At 39.4% G+C, this 20,954-nt stretch overlaps 1 protein-coding gene across 2 annotated transcripts in view; it reads right to left on the bottom strand.

Moving 5' to 3' along the window:
- The window catches only part of mon2 (MON2 homolog, regulator of endosome-to-Golgi trafficking), a 37,377-nt gene extending 18,041 nt beyond the window's left edge, over positions 1–19,336 (bottom strand). For both annotated transcript variants that reach the window (XM_084018056.1, XM_084018057.1), the window contains exons 1-13: positions 18,846–19,336; positions 11,635–11,698; positions 9,955–10,082; positions 6,649–6,780; positions 6,122–6,251; positions 5,727–5,824; positions 4,429–4,554; positions 4,006–4,200; positions 3,487–3,611; positions 2,637–2,776; positions 2,078–2,231; positions 642–832; positions 257–338 (exon numbers count right to left, since the gene is read on the bottom strand). In XM_084018056.1, coding sequence (XP_083874182.1) covers positions 257–338; positions 642–832; positions 2,078–2,231; positions 2,637–2,776; positions 3,487–3,611; positions 4,006–4,200; positions 4,429–4,554; positions 5,727–5,824; positions 6,122–6,251; positions 6,649–6,780; positions 9,955–10,082; positions 11,635–11,698; positions 18,846–18,953 — 1,673 coding nt within the window. In that variant the 5' untranslated portion in view covers positions 18,954–19,336. The remainder of the gene's footprint in view (positions 1–256; positions 339–641; positions 833–2,077; positions 2,232–2,636; positions 2,777–3,486; positions 3,612–4,005; positions 4,201–4,428; positions 4,555–5,726; positions 5,825–6,121; positions 6,252–6,648; positions 6,781–9,954; positions 10,083–11,634; positions 11,699–18,845) is intronic.
- Positions 19,337–20,954: the final 1,618 nt, after the last annotated feature.

Below are 20,954 nucleotides of genomic sequence, written 5' to 3'. Positions count from 1 at the left end.
TGGAGAAAATAAGCAGAATTTGTGAGATATTAAGCTAATTAATTATTAAGCTAAGTCATATTGACTTAAGCTTAATGTGTTCTTTCCTCTCAGGGTAGCTGGCCGCAAAAGGAAATACATTTGAATGGATGGATCAGTTTATAATATCAATTCAGAATTTCCTCTGGGACAAAACATCCTCTTCTGCTTAATTCCCAAGTATGTACATGCAACATGACTACTGACTACAAAAGCGTAGTTTGTGAAAGCTATTTACCTGGCGTCCAGCAGCAGAGACAGAGCAGCCAGGAGACCACACCAGCAGGCACTGACCATCTCCTCCCACACCAGATGGGCTCCTGACACATAAAACACAAAGCATTCCTGAGTTTATTTGGGAATTATTTGATTTCATTATCACTTGGGAAAAGAAACAAAACATGCCATCTTATTCAAAAAGATGCCTACATGTAGCCACAATACTGGCCACCAGGGGTCATAAAAGTGCTACCACCCAGAATCAGCTTTGGCAATGACTCAGACTAAAACACAGACTGTAAACACAGAGTACACTGTAATCATGTGTAGAGTTTTGTACATATTTGGTATTTCTCCACTTGGCGTTTGCTCAAGCTTAAATATCCCCCCGTTTCCATTCTCACCAGGTTGTGGCTGCCACTCCTGATCAGGATGGGTCTCCCTGAACTCAGCAGCAGCCTCCTCCTCTGCAGCCAATTCTCTTTCAATCATAGTAGTGATGCCTCGTACCAGGTCCAGTAGGGCACTGAAGGCCACAGACATGGCATAGCCCTCTGGGATGGACGGGGGCTCCACCTTGTCCAGCATCTCTAGACTAGAGGATGAAAGAAAGGATAAAGTGGGTTTATGTGCATTCTGGTGTGGACTGAATCGTGTCCATGAATAAATAAAACCCCATCCATAACTGTAGATGTTTGTGTGTTCATGGGTGTATTTTCTATATATCCCCAGTTCTTTTGAGAGTCCCATCATGACATAACATTGGTTGTCCCAAGTATCCAGACTCCTTCTAATTAACTAGCAGTCAAAATTTAAAGCCGCATTCCGACCGAAGGAAAATTCCCCAGGAACTAGGAACACTAGGAATTTTGACCTCAGGAACCAGGGTCTAAATTAAGATACGGGGATATTTTATTTTGCAGGGATGACCGCCCCTGACTGATCAAACGATGACAGCTTCAACAAGGAAGTACTCTAGTGCCTATTTAGGACTATTTTAGGATGAGGAGTGCATTTCTCTAATGTCTGATACCATGTAAAGTAAAGCCAGGCTTTCCTGTTGGCTTACCAACTCATTTAAAAAACAAAGGGAAAAAGAGAGATTCGCGTGACCAAACTAACTAGCGGTGAGCGGCAGAAGAGCGAAAGCATGGCGGTACTGTGAATGAAGGAATAAAAAGTTATTTTCTCATTTGTTTCACGTCAGTTACATACTTAGGCATATATAAATAACCACCAAACACTCAACAGAGGACTTACTGTGGATACAGACACTAGTTTCATTCTCCTCCTTTGAATTTCATCCGTTACATCATATGTGCATCAGTAATAACTATGCAGCAGTAAATATGGTCCCAGTAAGACAAACCAAGATTAATTGGGACTAAAATAACCAGGGACATCTTGATGAAAACACGGCTTAAGACACTTCTTAAGTGTCAGCATCTAAGATGTGTTCCTTACTCTCCTTCATACTAAAAGAAGGTCACCTTCCAAACCAACAGCAAGAATCCTAATTACAGGAATAGATTTAATCATAATCACAAAGGGCAATTAAGACTTCTCTTTGTGACAATTTGCTTATGCTGAATTTCAAAGATCACCTTCCAGTGAAACACCAACGACGAATGACAACCGCATTTTGACTCCTTAAGCAGTGTTTTTATATACGTTTTTAAATATCTGACCTATTAATTATTATAACCCCTGTTGTTTAATGTTTATCACTGCTTTCAGGATACAGCTAACTTAATAGTTATGCTACAAGCTCATATTTATCCCACTCAGCAGCACAGAGAAAATGGATAAAGGGAATCAGAAAATCTGTAACAGGACTTACTAGGTGGCCTTGGCACTGCCCTGGACACTAACAGTCATAAGAGGGATCCAGATACCACGGTATTCAAATGCAGCCTGGGTGGTCAGGTTGCCGCTGACCCCTCCTGTTCCTGGACCGCCTTGTGTTGTGCCCTGAGCCCCTGAACCTAAACCCCCTGGACAGAAAGCCAGAGTGTTATGGGGGAAGACGGGATAAAACAAGTAAGATGGACAGAGTGGAATAAAGAACCAGATTAAAGGAAAGAAAAAAATCACGTACATTTTTGCAAAACCAAATATCCGTCACTTTCCCATGTCAACTTGTGTCTGTACAAGTTTTGATTTAATTTTTATTATTTTTCCTTATCAAATGAGGATGCTTTATTTTTCAAATGCATCTCAGTGAATGTGTCATCTTTCAGGTGAATTTGAACAAATTCCCATAACATGGGCATAACTTTATGGAGACATGAATCTGAAAAGTCATCCACTTTGCCAGGAATAGTAACTTTTGAATAAAGCAAAAAAAGACTAGATAAGAATAAGTGTTTGTTTACTATTAAAAAAATCAGCGAACTGACCAGCAGGTGCACTAATGGCAGCAGTGTTGCCCGCATTAGGGGCGATGAAGAGGGACTGGATGAAGGAGCCAAGGGCGTTGACAATGTCTCTGAATACCTTAGTGGAGTGCTGCTTCATATCATATGACTGGCAGAACGAACTGAAAAAGGAAAAGAACACAGAACTGAGTGAAGAGAGGTCAGCTGGAAAGAAACAGCATGAAACTGGTTGTTTGGGTGCTGACGTGGTGATGGAAAACATCATTGGCTCAAACTCAGCTCCATCTGACTTTTCTTAACTTTCATCAGACTAAGCACCAGTTGTGTATTGTCAGGCTCAGCTGTACATAATAACTGTCATCATGCTAAAATATCAGCATGTTAACCTGCAAATATCATCCTCAACTTATGGAACCATGAAACATTGCTATTCCTAGAGTCATGCTGATGCCATGGTTACAAATCATTCACACTATTTATGCTATTTAATATCCTGTTGGCGGCATTGACCATATTAAAAGATAAGATGGCTAACTAAAGTATGTGTACCACAGTAGTATGTTTTTTAAGGTTTCTTTTCCTGCTTAGCTCAGCCTCTGTTGTTGTATCGAGAGAAATAAATAATACAATAATTAAAGAATAATTACAATAAATCAGAAATGATTTAGCCACCATGGCCAGATATATCACACAGTTGGTCTACTAACTGAAGAGTCATTAAGTAAAGATTACTCACACTCAAGCAGTGTAAGGCACAAAACAACTCACACAACGTAGCCGTGGATAATGAGTTAACATTTAAGAATAATTATTATTATAGACTTGATAATTACAATGTGCGGTTAGTTTTGTAGAGCATAATATTGTGTACCGTAATAAATGTGGCTGCACACATAGTCTATGGACTGATTCCACAGCCACTGCTCTCAGCCACTGTGGCTTCTCCCCATCCAGAAACTTCACCAGCAGAGACAAGAAGATCTCACACTCAGTCACCTGGAAAAGAAACACACACCACTCAGATTGGGACAAAGGTTTGACCAGCTTAGTCCTGTCACTGCATGCTGGCCTCTGCCAAATTCCCTGAATCCCTTCGGGCTTTGATGAAGCTATTCTGTGGCTTACCACGCTTCTAGACAGATTTCCATTTCAAAGAGTAATAGAGTATCAGTAAATAAAAACAGCAGCAATGATTAATTATTTAGATGTAGCTAAGCTCATTAAAGTGCCTGGAGCAGAACTAAGACAACACTACTCCTACGCTAATCCAATGCTGATCAGACCAGATCAATTAAGAGTATCAGCTCTGTGCTGGAGAAAATCCCTTACTCCTAAAGCATCTATCAGGCAACCGTTCTGGCCAGTCGACCATCACAGATAGGTCCCTTACCAGTAAGCTGTAGAAGTGCTTGATGAGGACTGAGACCACACGCAGCAGCCTCATGCAGATGGGAAAGTATGGTTTTTCCACGGGTGCTGGTGAGGCAGCACTGCTGCTGCCCTGCCGGAACTTGATGTTGGGGGAGAAGAGCTTAATGACGAGGGGGCACACCCGTTCTTTCAGTAGGAAGCTGAACTCCTGGTGCTGGGGGGGGAGAAACCTCTTAATTTGATCGAGTAAAACCAAGACAAACTACTGCAAAAGAGCATTTGTTTCACTGCATTGGGAAGCACAATCTCTGCTGTTAAGGTAAAATACATAAGTCATGCAGAAAATGAAGAGGAAGCCGAGTTTGGTCATTATTCTTAAGGTATATTATATATATTCTGCGGTTTTACATTTGTGTTGGCCATAACACCTAAGGCTGCATACCTGTAGGAATACCCCGGGAAAATCATTAAGAACAGACTCCAGCAGCTCCAGGCCAAATGTCCGGGTCATCTCCGTCATCCCCACCAGCCAATAGGGGGCATCAGCATTCACTAGCTGACACAAGTCCTGCAGGGAGTCACACAGCAGCATTTAAAACAATGGACTCTTATGTCCTACACAAATCACAGTGGTTGGAACACTGTAGTCACTGAGCTCTGCTGGAGTATTATCACAAAAAAGTGCAGTGTGGGTGAGGGATGACTTTGAGACAAGGGCCCTTTGAATCACTTCTTGCAAATGCATTGAGGTGAGAGTGATTTTTAACACATTTTCAACTTTAAATGGTTGTGAGGTTAGTAATCAGTGATTTCTAGTAATAAAATTTACATTTATTATAACTAGGCAAAAAATAACTAAATAATGACCCACGTTGAAAGCTGGTGTCTACAAAGTAATGCCAATCAGTGTAAAAATAAATAATGTAAAAAAAATGTTGGCATAAATATTCACCCCCTTCAAATTAGTATTTAGTAGATGCACCTTCGGACGGAAACACAGCACTGAGTCTGTTTGGATCGCTCTCAATCAGGTTTGCACATCTGTTCACTACAATTTTACCATTTTCGTTGCAAAACTGCTCAAGCTCCGTCAGGTTGCATGTGGATCAGGCGTTATCAGCCCTTTTCAAGTCCAGCCACAAATTTCCTATTGGACTGAGGTCTGGGCTTTGACTCAGCCACTCCAGAACATTCACCATGCCGTCATTATACATTTCTGTGTAGCTGTCGGTGTATGCTTTGGGTCATTGTCTTGCTGGAAAATAAATCTTCTCTCCAGACTGAATCAGATTGTCCTCCAGAACGTCCCTACATTTTACTGCCTTCATTTTACCCTCTACCATTACAAGTCTTCCAGGGCCTGCTGAGAAGCATCCCCACAGCATGATGTTGCCACTACCGTGCTTCATGCCGGGGATGGTGTGTTTGTGGTGATGTGCTATGTTTGGTGTCCACCAAACATAGCATCTACTCTGATGTCCAAAAAGCTCCAGGTCAGCCAATTTGAAGGGGGTGAATATTTGTGCAAACACTTAATTTACATTATATATTTAGTTAATTGATATTACTGTGTGGAAATCTTTCACTTTGACATTAAAGCAGGTTTATTTTTGTCAAAACGGCAAAATTACATTGACCATGATTGCTTTATAAAATAACTAAAAGGGGGAAACAAGGGAGTGAATTGATTTTATAGGCACTGTAACTGTGTAGAAGGTGGCCGCCCCCTGGTGGATGTACCTGGAACAGCATGTATGCATCTTTAGCACTGGGCCTCAGCGTACTAACAGACCGCCTGTTGGTGTTTCCCTGGACAGGAGGAGGCTGCTCCACAATGCCTGGGGGGATTAGAATGTAGAGGTTTTTAAGCAAATCATTGAAAGAACAACAGGAAATGAAGTGCATCAATAGGGTTAGTTTGAATTCAGAGTAGCAATGCTAACAATCAATCAATAAAAATAATCAATGACTGATAAATACGCTTTTTGCTTGACTTTGACTGAATCATACATATAAGCTGTATACAATTTCACCTGTATACCATTTCTATGTATGTATGAGCTCACAATATCTCCAAGACGGATGCTTCAATTTGAATTAAATCTTCCATGAAATCAGAAATCACATCCTCTCACCTTTGCAACGCTCATCCTCAGCCACCATCCTCTCAAAGACCACAGTGACGACCTGTCTGACGGTGGCGGCCGCTGTGTTGTTGGTTATGGTATCCTTGGTGAAGTGAAGACGGAAACACAGCACAATGGCCTGGACGTGGACAAAACGTAAGTGGATTATGCAGCGTATATACATATATCTATAAAATGTCTAAACTGAGCCTACATCAATCACTGCTGCATTGGTTTTCCATCTTCAGGAAAGGTTAAACAAATGGTGTGCACTCTCAGCCATTATAGGTTAAAGAGTCTCTAGAGATTTTGATATTTAATGAAAACCTGGGGAAATGTAGTGTGAACAGAATGAGTCCATGTATCTGTGTTATGATGCGGCACAAACTGTAGCAAGGGTCACCAAAATAAATGTATAATAAAACATTGTAGCCGCAGTTTAATGATAGATGGAAGGTGACACACTGAGCAACAACACTGGGATATATTGAGACCTCCTACAGTTTGAGTGATATAGGAGTGTGTTGTTCATTTACCTTAGAAAGTACTTCATCGTGTACAACTGTGTTGGTGGTCAGCAGGACCAAGACGGTCTGTAGAAGTTTCAGCTCCTCCAAACCGTTTTCCATTAGCTGCCACAGCATATTGATGATATTGCCTGCAGCTGCCTGTCATGTATGCAAACACAAATTGTTTACATTGATCATTGACCAAATCTGAGTTATACCACATTCATCCAAAAGTTTGCACACATAAGAACTTGTAGTTCAAGTCAAGAGGGAGTATCACAGTTGCTCGATTGTGACAGAGAAAATGTCAAGTGAGAGCTCAGCCCAAGGTCAGACAAGCTCCCTCAAATACATGCACAAAAACACACACTTCTGGGAGCAGCTGGTACCGACTGCTTAGGGGTCTCAACGTCATAGAGTTTAATAACACCAAAGCTAGCTGCCGGTTATTATCATGACACTTGATGCTCACAGAGTGTGACACTGCATGTCCTTTCTTGGGTCAAGCTGTCAAAAACTAGTCTTCACACAACGCCTCTAAACTATGGTCACAGAAGGACTCTTAACTTGAAATAATGCAAAAAGAAAATAAAAAACAAGAAACAGTGTTTTTTAGATTCACAAAATTATCATTTGGTCTATGAAAAAAATCACAAAATTGCTTATGACTGATCAATAGTCCAAAACAAATTGACAGGACATATATAAATAGCTAATGTTTGATATTTTTTGCTTCAGTGATGAAACTGATTAGCAATTTATTGTCTTATTATTTTTTGTCTAATATTATTTTTTTCAGCCCTAAATCCATTGCTACATATCAACTCCTTAATATTCCTACAAATGTATTTGGTTTGGATAAAATTATTTTGTCACTTGCCTCACTGTTGTCTGTTTACACATTTTACTTTGCAGTTCAGAGGCAAACAATCATCATTAACAGTGTTAATGATGGTCATTGCAGAGGTTGATGCCCAGATTGGGAAATTGGTGATGGTCTTGCTTAGGGTGTTGGACACCTCCAGAGGTATGCCATCAGTAAGATGCAATTCAGTGTCGGCTCTTTACTATTTAAGCATGCTCTTTCAAGACATTTGAACAGAACCCTCTCCTTCCCCAAGGAAACAAAACGGCATTAGCAATCACCACATTCTCTCTGCACCACAAAGTATCTGACTAGGTTGCCTCCAGTGAGACCTTAAGAATCAATACTGAGGTAGTAGACTTTTGTCTTGTGAGGCCCCCGGGTAGCCTGCAGTTTAGAGGTGGAGTGCTGCTGGCAGACAAATAGAGAGGAGTTCCGATGTTCAACGGATTAGAAAATGTGTAGAATATGTGAAGTGTGTGTCTTAGATGTTGGAGGTGTTTGTTTGGTGCAACAAAGTGATAACAGCCACTCAAAGATGAACTCTGGAAGAGGGTGGAAAAAAAGACAAGCGCTTGAGACTCACTGAGAAAATTTTAACAAGACAATAAAACCACCACCCATTCAAGGAGTATCAAGTTCAACAAAACATCCAATATTATGAACTGGCGTTGATAAGTGTTGAAATGATTAGTTGACAGTTGAAATAAAATAAATAAACAATTCCAATAATCATGGTAATTTACCGAACAAACATGACTAACAACAGCTGGTCACACCTTCTCAAATGTAAGGATTTAAAAAAAAAAAAAAAAAAATCCTTTTTTTATATAATTGTTAATCACATATTGTAAGGATTGGGACGGTTGTTCAGACAATGTCAGCATACGAAGATATAACATTGAGCTGGGATTTGACTATTTACCACCAAATTCTAATCGGTTCATCCTGGGGTCCAAGTAGATGTTAAAAAAATATGTCCAAGTTATTCCTGAGATATCCATTCATGAGAATGGCCCGTATGTACGGATAGAAAGACAAACCTTAAGCATAATGCCTCCAGCTACGGCTGTTGCCAGCACAGAGACATTAAAACTAACGGATTTATTTGTAATAATAATTTGTTGTAACCCAAATGCGCATAATATGGACTAAAAAGAGGAAAAAATTGGTTTAAGAATTGATCAAAACTATACCAAATACCATGCAATGTCATATCACATTCATTTTAGGAGAGGCTTTATTCTGGGAGTGTAGAGCACTTAGACTCTCTAACCACAGGCAGGAGCTTTGAAACCTATGTTAGCCTAATTAAATAACGCCTGATATCAAAATGTAAAAAGCATGGGATGACTCCATAAGCTTTTAATAACAGTCTTTTATGGTGTATTAACAAGGCAGTTGTGCAGTACCTCAGGGGTGTCAGCTTTGAAACAGCTCTGATCTTAGGACTCAAACTTGGTTTTTTAAAAGGTTCAAATCTTCTTTACCCATCAGCTTACACATTTCTGTAACTGTTTTATCATTTAGGTCACATTTCCTCAGATGGATACCTTGTTCCACCTAATCCATTCAGCACTGTTTAACTGCCATTACACACATAGATCATGTCAAACTAATGGTAATACTGTTTCTAGACCGATGGTTAGTTTTATTCATACAGGTGTATTGCAAAGACTAGAAGATGGAGAACAACTGCAGGACAGAAAGGGTCGTGGAACAGGAAGGGGGTTAGCCCCTAATTTACATTGATTATTCTAGTAACTTGTCTGATTGGGTATTGATGAGAGGCATTGACCCCTGCATCCATCTGAATTAATTACCCTTCATATATTAGAAAGAATGTGTCTAAGGTTGCCTGCCATGACTCTCATGTTTAGATATTTGTTTTCTTAATTACTACCAGGACATGTATATTGATTAGGCTTTCTTGGGGATGATAATTCCCTTGTGTCATCATAGACACAAGGTACGAATCCCGATGAGGACAGGGGGCTGTTAATGATTACACTTGTTACAACCACGCTACCAAAGGGGAAGATGGAGGAAATGAAGCTTGGGAGATTTTGTAAAAAGCCTTGCGTAACCTAATATGAGTTTTTACTATTTGATGATAGATGTTTATCATCCGGAGCTGCACGGCGGTGTAGTGGGTAGCACTGTCCCCTCACAGCGAGAGGGGACAGTGCCGAGAATCGACAGTGTTCGATTCCCGGTTGGGGTTAAATAAGAAAATAAATAAGAATGATGTGGGTGGATCAAGAAAGGCAATAATTATGTTTTATATTTCAATGACACTACTGCACTTTATTAATTAATAATTAATTTTATCATATTGCACTTTTCTTCAGCTTCAATATTTGAATCTCAATTTTTTTGTTCGCACATACCTCAACTCTGAACTGAAGCCTTAATGTGCTGTATACAAATGCCAGCATTTCAAATATCAGGCTAGCTAAAGTGCTTACCTCAGATACAACCTCATGGGACATTAGTCTCTGGATGGCAGCCAGACACAGCTGGGTGATCTTTGGCTCCTTGGTGCCACAGCCCATCAGGAAAGGCTGCACGACCTCTAAACTGTTCTCCTTCAGAGCTGCAGAAAAAGGAGATCAAGATAAATGTCACCGTCCAGTTTTGGATACCTGATGAAAGTACAAAGATTCCATATTTACATACATTATTTAGAATTAGTTAAAGTGTATATCAAATGCAAAACATTCTTGCATAAATCACAGCCGGCTGTTTAATGTATCCGAGTTGCATCTTATATAATATAATCTGAAGCCCTTAATGTATTAAAATCAATATCTGTAAAAAGCACCGTCTCTACAGAGGAAAGGATGGAGAACAAATATTTTACTAAGGCGAAGACTCAATAATACATAATAAAATATGAGAAAGAGTCACAACCTTTACATAAAATAAAATAGAATATGTTCATCCAATTTCTTTTAAAGTTGGAGGTGGTAATTGTGAAATGTCAAATTGTTAGATTGTAGTTTCGTCCATAATTAAGACCTGCACAACAAGACCCAACACTCTTTTTGTAACACCTCATTACTGTGCTACAACAACTAACAAATGCATTCTGGAATGAAATGAGCTCCCCTGCCATGAGCTGCTGTGTGGTCTACAGTTCACAGAGGGGCAGTTGGAGTCAGACAGTCAGCAGTGGAACTCAGAAAATGTCGACAATGTGTCAACTCTGCAAATGTTCCTCAAAGCCGGACTTTGTTCATCAAGACAGCATTTTCTATTCAAGTATTCAAGAGAAAAACCACATGTGCTTTGTTTTAGAGGTCAATCGTTGGTAGATTTTTCAAGGCCAATATATAATAGTTTGGAGCAGGAAAAATTAATCCGCCGATACCAATCAGGAGCTAATAGCTTTGTATTATACGTTTGAGAGATAACTTTTGTGGGGAGGAATAAACTGAAAACAGTTCAGATATGATTTGTCAGCTTTCTTTAAAAACAGCGGTTCCCTGGAAGTTTTAGCCCACATTTCGCCGAACCCTTTCGCTAGAATAATATATTGAAGGATTTTTTTTTTATCTAAAACTTACTTTAAAGTCTGTCATGCATTTATGGCTGGAGCCCAGAAAGTACCAGCACTCCCACACTGTCCTAGACTCAAGTACAACTGCCATATATTTGTTTTTTAACAGTTGTTATTTTTATGATTATTATGAGAAGTTTGATTGGATTTGATTTATTTATTTAAAAAGGACAATACACATTAATAGTTAATCACATGCATACAGATATTTTCAGCTCAAGTGGCCCTCGTTTATGTTCATGGAGACTCAATGCAAAACGTTTCAATGTAATTGCTGGTGGCTGCGCAGCAGATTAAAATAAATCAAAATACAGTGGATGACATCAGTTTGTATGTCTCGACAAAAGACATATTCATGTGAATATAAAACCCGATTGTATTGTTTACAGCAACTATAATCCAAAACAACAACAAAACATGAGATAACTATAAATAATAATCACATTAACATAAAATAATTCAAATAAATAAAAAATATACAATATGTTTTGGAATTATTTTAAAATGGGAGTGAATTGCACAAACTCAAAGTGGCGACTGTATCTCAGTTGTGATTAACCGCCACCCTTCTCACTGTGTCACTCACCTGCCAGTATGTCTGTACCCCTCGCTGCAATGGTCTTAATCTTCACGATGCCCGACTCTGCAGCCTACGGGATAAAAAAAAAAAAGACAATTAGGTTAATATAGTATCAAAAGGGGCTGATGGTGCAGCAATGGACACACTTGTGGTGATGGCTACAGGGTAGGAACAGGAAGGCCTGGCTGCGGGGAGGGGGGTAGGTGGGGGCTGGTAAATCTGTCTGAACGGGCTTCAACTTGAGAAGGATGTGCTAGTAGAAGTGATTTCCGTAGCAAGGTGTCTGGCAGGGGTGAAATGGTAAGGGGGGGGGGGGGGGGGGACTGTCGACAGAGAGAGAAAAGCAGGAGGAGGGGATGCCAAGGAGAAATGTGAGTTAGTCTGTGAAACACAGATACTGAGCATGTATATGCAACAACCGCCAGCTACGGCAAGCCTGTAAGATCTTCTCTCCATCCCTCCAGCCAATGCATTGTTCCCCATCACTAGCCCCTTCTCACCCCATCTACTCACTCTCAATCTAACTCTTCCTTTATGAAATCGCTATCTCCTATTCTCTGACATTTATGCCATTACAATAAGAACACACCACTTTTCATACAGTAAATTACCTGTCTAAAAGATACAATGTGCACTGAGACAACAACTGTACTATAACTCTGCAGTTTGACGGACCATAACTACATTATTCACCTCAGTCACTTCAATGCGGATTTTTCATTTGGCAACCTGATGCTGAGGTAACGAGCATCTGCAGAGCCCACATATAGCAAGAAAGGTGCACATGCTGAACACTGGCAGTCTGTCCTGTCATTTTTTTTTAACTCCACATGTTTTATCACCGTTTGTATGACTTCCTTTTGAAAAAGGAAAATATAGCATTTAATCAATTAACAGTCATTGGACATACAGCTACTACATTTCAAATGCATTTCAAGTTACTGTTCAATTGAAATGACTACAATGTGTATAATTAAAATACACTTTTAAACAGTATAGTACTGTGTATAAAATATGCCTTACTGTAGTTGAAAGTATAACTTGACTATAGCCTAAAACAGTATTGTGATTTTTACAAATGCAGTAACTGGTAGCAGAGGTTGAAAACAAACATATTCATTACAGTGTCTTGGAAGTAAAAAACAAAATACAATTATCGTAGTTTACATTTGTTTCCCATATGTTGCATGTATGAAAACACCAAAAATGAACACAGTAAGCTGAAGACTTGATTACTGTAAGTGAATTATTTAGACATATATTTTTGATCCATATAAGTGTTTGATCGCTGTAACCAAAAGAGGTAGGTTTACTTTATTCTGGGAAATACTTAAAGGAATTCTTCACCGGTGGAAACATGAATCTGTATTGAAGTGGGTCATATATGTAGTCAAATGTAAAATTAATTTCAAATTTGGTGCCTTCTTGATCAAGAAAAAAATACTTTTTGGCGCATGTGGATGGAAGACAACAACTCCCACAATGCACAGCTCCCCATGCCACTCCCACTGATCCGTCCCTCCTCGGCTGTCCCCCGCCTGTTTGCACTCACACTGCTCCGAGAACAAATGGACCAACCGGCAGCGGTCAGTGCAGACTGACCGGCGGCCAGCGGATTTTGGACAGACTGGAATTTTTATTATAAAAGGACGAGTCAAGTTCCGCTCACACCCCGAGTCTGAAGTGAGGTCCCACCACTGATCTTTAATAGGTCTGTAACGTCAGTGGGTCCCGCCCCCTATAGGCAGGTTGAACTAGTTTTTTAGTCTTAGTGCGCGTACACTACACCTTTCCGTTGACAGTTATCATAGACTTTACATGGGCTTGCATCACATTATGATGAAATTAATTGAGGGTCCGCTCTGTCGCATCGCTTGCGTGAAAAAAAAAATAGAAAAGTTTCAGGTGCCGACGGATCCATCAGCCAATCAGATTGTGTCATGCAAATATATGCAAATAAACTACTCTGACTCTTGCCAAAAACATCACCATGTTGGTACGACCAAGTATATACACAGGGACTGAATTATTAAAACCCATAGCAGCAATCTTCTGGCTATAACGGGATTCATTTTGCAGGTACGTGTGTGAATGTGGCCCTACACCCTCTAACCAAAGCTCTTTTTTCAGAATAGAAATACGGAGATCTCCCGTCTATGGGGAAAATGAGCGAATGATGCACGACCATTCAAAATTACTACTGGGTTTCTAACGATACAAAGCTTAAAACAAATGGGTATCCCTTTAAATACAGTAGGTTTTTAATCACAGCATGGCATATCACTGAAGTCGGTGGTGGCTGCAACACCCTCAACTGAACAAACAGCCATTGGGCCTTGATGCATTTTTCATACAGCCACTGCATGATCTGTCTACTTCCTAAGCATGCATGTGCTAACAAATGACTGGAGCATACAATCCTACAATCTCTGCAGTCACAGGAATACATTTAGAAAATAAGACATCTTATTTAAGTGGCTACTAACTTTCAAGTCTTCAATAGGTAACATGGTTAAAAAGGTCTTATTAGATTAGTGAAAGAGCAGCAAAACATTCCACCGACACAATCTGCGTGTGTATGATGTTCAAGCACAATGTAATGCTAAGAACATAGATAGATACAAATAAAGCAATTGTTCTTTAAGTCAGAGTGGCTGAAATACAGTATCTACAAAATAACTATCACTTTAACTTGTTATTTGAACAGCCACAAGGTCGAGCCACTGTGGAAGATAACAATTCATAACCTACGGAACAGTCGGTTCCCAAGCAACCTCTAGTTAGAGGGTTGAGTTATCAATAAAAAAAACTGAGCTGGCCTCTTACCATAAAAGGTCCTTAAGAAGTTAATCTTCAGAAAGAAAAAAAATGCTCGTCTCCCTTAAGTCCTTTGTTCGTCCAATAGAGCCAGAGGACTTTCCAGGGCAGTGGGGAGAAACACATTGAGCTTTTTTAGTCCCAAATAATTACAAACCTGCTGTGGCTACTTGATATTCCCAAAGGCAAAGCCCATAATATACTGTAACTGTGAAGTATAACTGAAAAGGGGTGGTAGTGGTGAGGTTTTTAACAAAGCTGAGATGATATTCCACCTTCATGATAATATAGATGTGATCTGATTAGTTATGGGTTGTAACGATTATCTCAGGGATCTGACAAAGCTGAATCCTAAAAATGTTAATTAATCAATGTTGAAAATAATTGTAAGTTGCAGCCTAAGATGAGTAGTGCTTCAACAGCTGCTGGTTTTCAGATGTTTTCACCCCTGTGATGCTGTAGCAACGCCTATTCCACAACATAAGCTTACTGCACTGTGCTAAAGCTATCAATCTAGTCAACTGAAATGAGTCACCAAGAAATTCTGCAGCCCAACGGCAGTGAGAGAAATGAGCATGTTTTCTCCAATTTTCAGATTATAAATAGTATTTCAAGTCCCCTATCAAAAGGCCAAACTTTGTCAAAGTGGCCATGTATGTTTAAAATCGAGACCACAATGAAGATCAAATTGAAGTACTGAAGGTATCGATTCAGATATTGGGTCGCCAGGATGTTGTTATATGATAATAGTGACTATAAGGGAGGTGTTTTAATTGATCATTCACTCACTCAATACTCAAATGGCTAACTTGATGATGACATTGGAACAGAAAGCAGTAGAAGTATTTTTTTTTTATATATTTTAGAAGATGCAAACAAATAAGTAAACATACTTTGACTTGGGTGACCGGTACAGTACAACGTTTTCAAATCTAAACGTCCAGTAGAAAGGGACATTACTGGTTTCTGCTGTACAGACATAACATAACCAGACCATATCAGAAAATGTTCAGTACTTTCAGTTCTTCTCCAAGGCCTTTTTTGTGGAGATCCTTAAAAAAGGAACTGACCCACGTCTGAGTGCCGGCTTATTATACAACATTAGTGAAGCTCATCACAGATCGACTTCCTTAGAAACATGCTGCGAGTCTATAAACTCAGCAGTTTTTTGGAACCGACTTAGCATATTAGGAAAAGGGAAAAAATAGTGTCAGTTCCAAAAACTCACTCTATGTTGCTTGTGAGTCACTTTGTCTCAGTAGAGCTTACATGACCTGTCTAGAAAATGAGTTGTGCTTAGTGAGCCAAACAAATGGTTGCCTATAATGCTTGCATTTATTCTGCATGTTTTCCCATGATAATCAGTCACCTTGCACTCTGAGCCATATGCAGTTGGCACGTGACTCATCCACTGAGAGAGTGAAGGGCTGGCGTTTATTTTTTTCACCTATAGGTAAAAGCAATCAGAACACAACAAACAGCAAAACCTTGTTGGTTTAATTTCTCTACTCAATGAAAGAGAGTTTCTGAGTGTGATGCTCTGATGCAGAAAAATCAATGGGACTCTTCTTTGCTCCTCATAACCCAGAGAAACCACTGGCTGTCATGCAATGTTTCCGTGGGAGATGGACTGGGAAATGGGGGAGGAACTAGAGTGTAGATGGGTTGGGAAATGAGGACAAGAGCTTCTTTCTTCTAGTGCAATAAGGATGCAATGCTTTGGTATGAAGTTTTGAAAATGTACGGACAAACGTGACAGTAATTCACTTAACTTATCTAAGCAGCTAAATAATTTAAATGCGGAAAGTGTTGAAAATGTGGAACTCCTTTAAATAAACCTTTAATAAATCTTAAAAGAAATTGCATTGGAAGACAGGATAGAGTGAGGACTACATATGCATGCTGTAACAGGCACAAAAAGCTTTTAAATTTGCAACAAATTACACCAGTACTTGTTTGTAGCCCGATAACATCCGGGTAAATGGAACCATGACGACTCAAATTGGAAAAGGTTGTTTCAATCACAGTAGCGGGGGGGGGGGGGGGGGGGGACATCAAAGTGGCTGCCTGTACTGCTTTGATCCCTGAGGAAAAGATGTTGATAAGGACCAGGAAACATGGCTGGTGATAAATCAATAGAGCAGAAGATGTTTCATGAGGCCCCGAGGCAAGGGTCAGCAAGCAGCCTGAGACACAACCAGATGTTGGCTATGCTGTATGCAGTGACAGGAGCACTGTTTCTCATTCTCATTGCAATGTTGTCTTTAATAAAGGTGAAACCTGAGGGAAAGCAAACTAAGCCAGTTTAGTCTGATATGTATTGCTCCACTGAGCTGGCTAGCAAATATTCCCCTGGCCTCAAAAGCCCCACAGAGCCTACAGTGCAGCATTTCATCTAATGACCTATGTGACCACTGTTACATATGCAAGGATACAGTGAGCTTGCTATACCTGGGAATTACAGGGAATTAAGGTAAAGAGGATCTCACGGAGATGGTGTCAGTTAAATCCCATAACATTGGCAAACAACCGTTGCTCTACGTGCACATTTCATTCCCTAATAAATAATAGAATAGAGCATCCATATGTCCACACAGTTAAGACATGTAGCATGGCCAAACCGTGACAGAGAGTGAATGGAGGTTGTGTTTGTCAACAGCCTCATAATTAGGTTTATCTTCTAGCTAATAAATTAAGGTTCAAAAGAAATACAAATACCGTCCTGATGGAGGTGCAATGCTTCATTTAAGTAATCGATGATAGATTGTCAGTCCTATAGATTCTACTAAATCCATCCGCTAAAATAAATAAATAGAATGAATCGTTTTGGCTTCACCAATAATCGATATACATGCGTTTAATCGTATGAATCATGATTCTTACTTATGATTAATGTTTTAATACCTTTAAGACACTCTCTCCCCTGCCAGCATGTAGTCTATTAAAAAAAATGTTTTTAAATAACTGATCATTACATTTTTGTATTCAGCATAAAATATTATGCAGGACTACTTTTTTTCAGAATAAATATGTTTAATTCTTTGGTCTGTTTATTTTTTCACCTTTCAGAAGAATACAGATAGTCTCACTTGCATTATTGCATGTTTATTTCATGGATATAGAATTTTGGTTACAAGTTACTGAATCAAATCGTGGTTTACTGAATCGAATCGAATCCTTCCAAAAAAAATTAATTGTCCTTGAATCAAATCGCCAACTACTGTATCGTTAATCGAATCGAAGTGAAGCCAAAGATTCACACCCCTACTTCCTGATGTAAATGAACTCTGATCCAGCACTGTGGACTACTGAACCAAGATCGCACAATAAAGAGGGTTGTTTGAGGCAGCATTTAGTCATAAAAGCTGGATGGACTGTTGTCCTCTCAATGTGAATCCAACACCATGCATACACTGCAAAGGACCCTGACATTTCGCCTCATTGTACTATACTGTTCTTTATCTAAGCCACCATGTCACCAACACTGCTACACAACGGAGCCAGTCAGCAGCCACAAACAGCAACTCATTCCAAGGAATGAAAAAAGCACTTATATGAAATTGCTCTTGGCTGTGTACTGGTAAGCCTATTGTGCAATGTGAGATCCTACAAATACCCATTTAGGCCAAACATAACATTTAGCTGAAAATAGCTCACCTGAGAATTGGCCACTCATTAATGCTCTACTGCCTTGGCATCAAAAAGAATAGAGTCACGTTTTCACAAATTACAAAAATACTTCCTCACTTAGTGGTATTTATTTAGCCACACGGATTGTTTTGGTTTTAGTTGTGGAGAGTAGGAGATATCCATCTCTGATTTCTGCAGCCAAACCTAACACAACGGAGTTAAGCCCAGAGACAATATCACAGTTATTTAGAATAATTCAAACACAGCAGAAAAATATATTTCTGTGTTATTTGGATGAATTTACACCATCTGACAAGATTATATATGCAAAATATTGTGTTTGTTTTAATGGCTGCACAATAATATGTCTGGGATGTACACCACCGAGCTATTGCATTAACTACAGAATAAAACCACTGGTTGAAGTAAAACTTCCAAAAGGCAGGCACTCGACAATATTCGCAATATGAATGCTTTTTAAGGTGTGGCAAAATGTAAACACCTATACATCCCTTTAATTGAACACCTGGCTAGCAGGAAGGCCCAGCAGCTGCCATAACTTTTAATTAAGCAGTAAGTTACAGTACGAAGGCAACTCGGTGTCCATATCCCACCACAGAGTAGCGGCCCGGTGTTTGGTGGGGAGACGGGTTTAAACTAACAAATATGTAAATGCCCATACTATAACGAATATTACATCAGATACACAACTCAGGAACGCTGTTGAACACCATGGTAACGGCCCAGTAAAGCTAACTAGCCCGGCTAACCTCTTTGACTGGGGGGAATTTCTTCTTGCACTCCATTGACAGAGACCGCAGGTCCGTCTGCATGTTCTCCAGCAATTTCTTCACCGCTTCGGGACTGCTGGTCGACATATTCGACGGCGTCTTCGACAGAATTCTCCAGAAACTTCAAACGATAAGGAATGCGAGAGCGCAGTCGCCCCCCACCCATCCACGGCGGGAATATAATCCGTTGCTACTTTATTCGGCTGCCTTGGAAAATAAAATAAAAACGCCGCGGTCCATTGACACAGTATCCCACTTTTCTGTTTTGAGCGCCCGTGCGCAGGAGATCATCGATGACACCGGCATATGTTGCTCTCCGTCAAAGCCCGTTGACATTAGCTTCGTGAAGTAGCATAACTCCCCTTTAGTCCTGTTTCTCAGAGCTGCTAATTAATCGAATATATTTGTCAAATTGAGCAGTCTGCCATCAGCGGCCGTCAGCTCTACTTCCCTTCCCACAATGCTTCAGTGGACAGTGACACGTCACTTGGACTTCCGTAAACAGTGACTGATTCTCAGAATGCTGACTACAGCGACCCCTGCTGGAAAAGCTTGATACAGACAGGGAGCCACTGCTGGGCACGTGCACCGCCTAAAGGCTAGAAAATATATTACAGCTGTAGTTTTATACACAGCTGCTTTTAACATATTATTGTATAACTTATGTGATAGTGGAACACGTACTTTCTGTGCATATGTATTATTTTGATGCATTTGCAGTTAGGCCTACTACTTGAATATTTAAATTATTCTTTATTCTTTGGTTCTTTACACTTGTAGCCTACTATTGCATCTCACAGAAAATGATTGTGCTTTTCTTCCACTACACAGTATATTCAAAACATATGACTCATTTATAAAATATGATGCATTTTTAAGGTGTAAAATGACCAGCTACATGTTTATACATCAGCATATTAATCCAATAATAAAATATGTAATAATTTGACACTGACAGCGACCATTCTTTCGCATAATGAGTACTTTTACTTTTGATAATTTAAGTACAATTGTCATTAGTGGTACTTCTGTACTAAAGTTGGCAGGCTTTCTTATTTTATGGTTAATCATTAGAATGGCATGCTTCAGAAGATGAGATGCAATGTGACCAATGTGGAGATACAGAAAACAGGAGCATCCATTCCCTGAGGCTGCACTCTATTGTGCCATAACAGTAGACAGACTGCACTTGGTTCCTTTTGTCCCATTGCTCAGAACTCTGTGCTTTTTTCACTACATTGTTTTCAGGGGAAAATTTGACGCAGTCTTTCATATTATTATTTATTTCTCATTTCTTTTTCAGTAATCTAAAAACAGGCAAGCAACAATAAAATACTTTAACAGTGTTCAACTTGAAGGAACTGCTCATTTGACAATAAGCATTCCACCCATGGCTTTATGTTTTTAGCTGCTGGAGTTTTGTGTTGTTAGCTGAAGAAACAGCTTTTGTCCTCAGAGAGTCACAGTACAGGTTTCCACACCTCCTGAAATCCTTTTGAATTGTAATGAAAGGGAAATGAACAGCACTGAGAGCTGCAACAAGAGAGTAGCAACAGTCATATTGTCAAATTGTCATACAATATAGGTGAAGTGGAGTTCCTTTGCTCTGCTTTACATTAAATAACATTTATGTATGTTGCAACATTTCATGATGGCATTTCTTGTGAAGTAATAACAGCATGAAGTTGATTTGTGTAAGTCATGCAATTATACCAGCCATTGCTCTAAGACAAATTGGACTATTAGTGCTTATTACTCTACAACGTTGTTGTGTTGCAACATAGTAATGTTTTTCTTTAAATGCAAAATTATGGAACACAACACATTGTTGAAGATTAAAATTGGAGCATGAAATATTATTCACATATTAAATAATGGACATTTTAATGTCCCACAAAATATAAACATCCATACAGAAATGTTTCAAATTAAAGTATTTTTATTCTGTCATAAAACATTTTTAGAATATAAAAGTTATATATGTAAAAGTATCTCCTATCAGCAATCAATGACCATACACCCATTCCAACATCTAAAGAAACCCACGCATTATACAACAGAAAAAGACAAGAACGATCAACTAGCCTG

This window comes from Eutrigla gurnardus, assembly GCF_963514095.1.
Source record: "Eutrigla gurnardus genome assembly, chromosome: 9".
Classification (NCBI taxonomy): Eukaryota; Metazoa; Chordata; class Actinopteri; order Perciformes; family Triglidae; genus Eutrigla; species Eutrigla gurnardus.
This window is presented reverse-complemented; position numbering and strand designations above follow the sequence as displayed.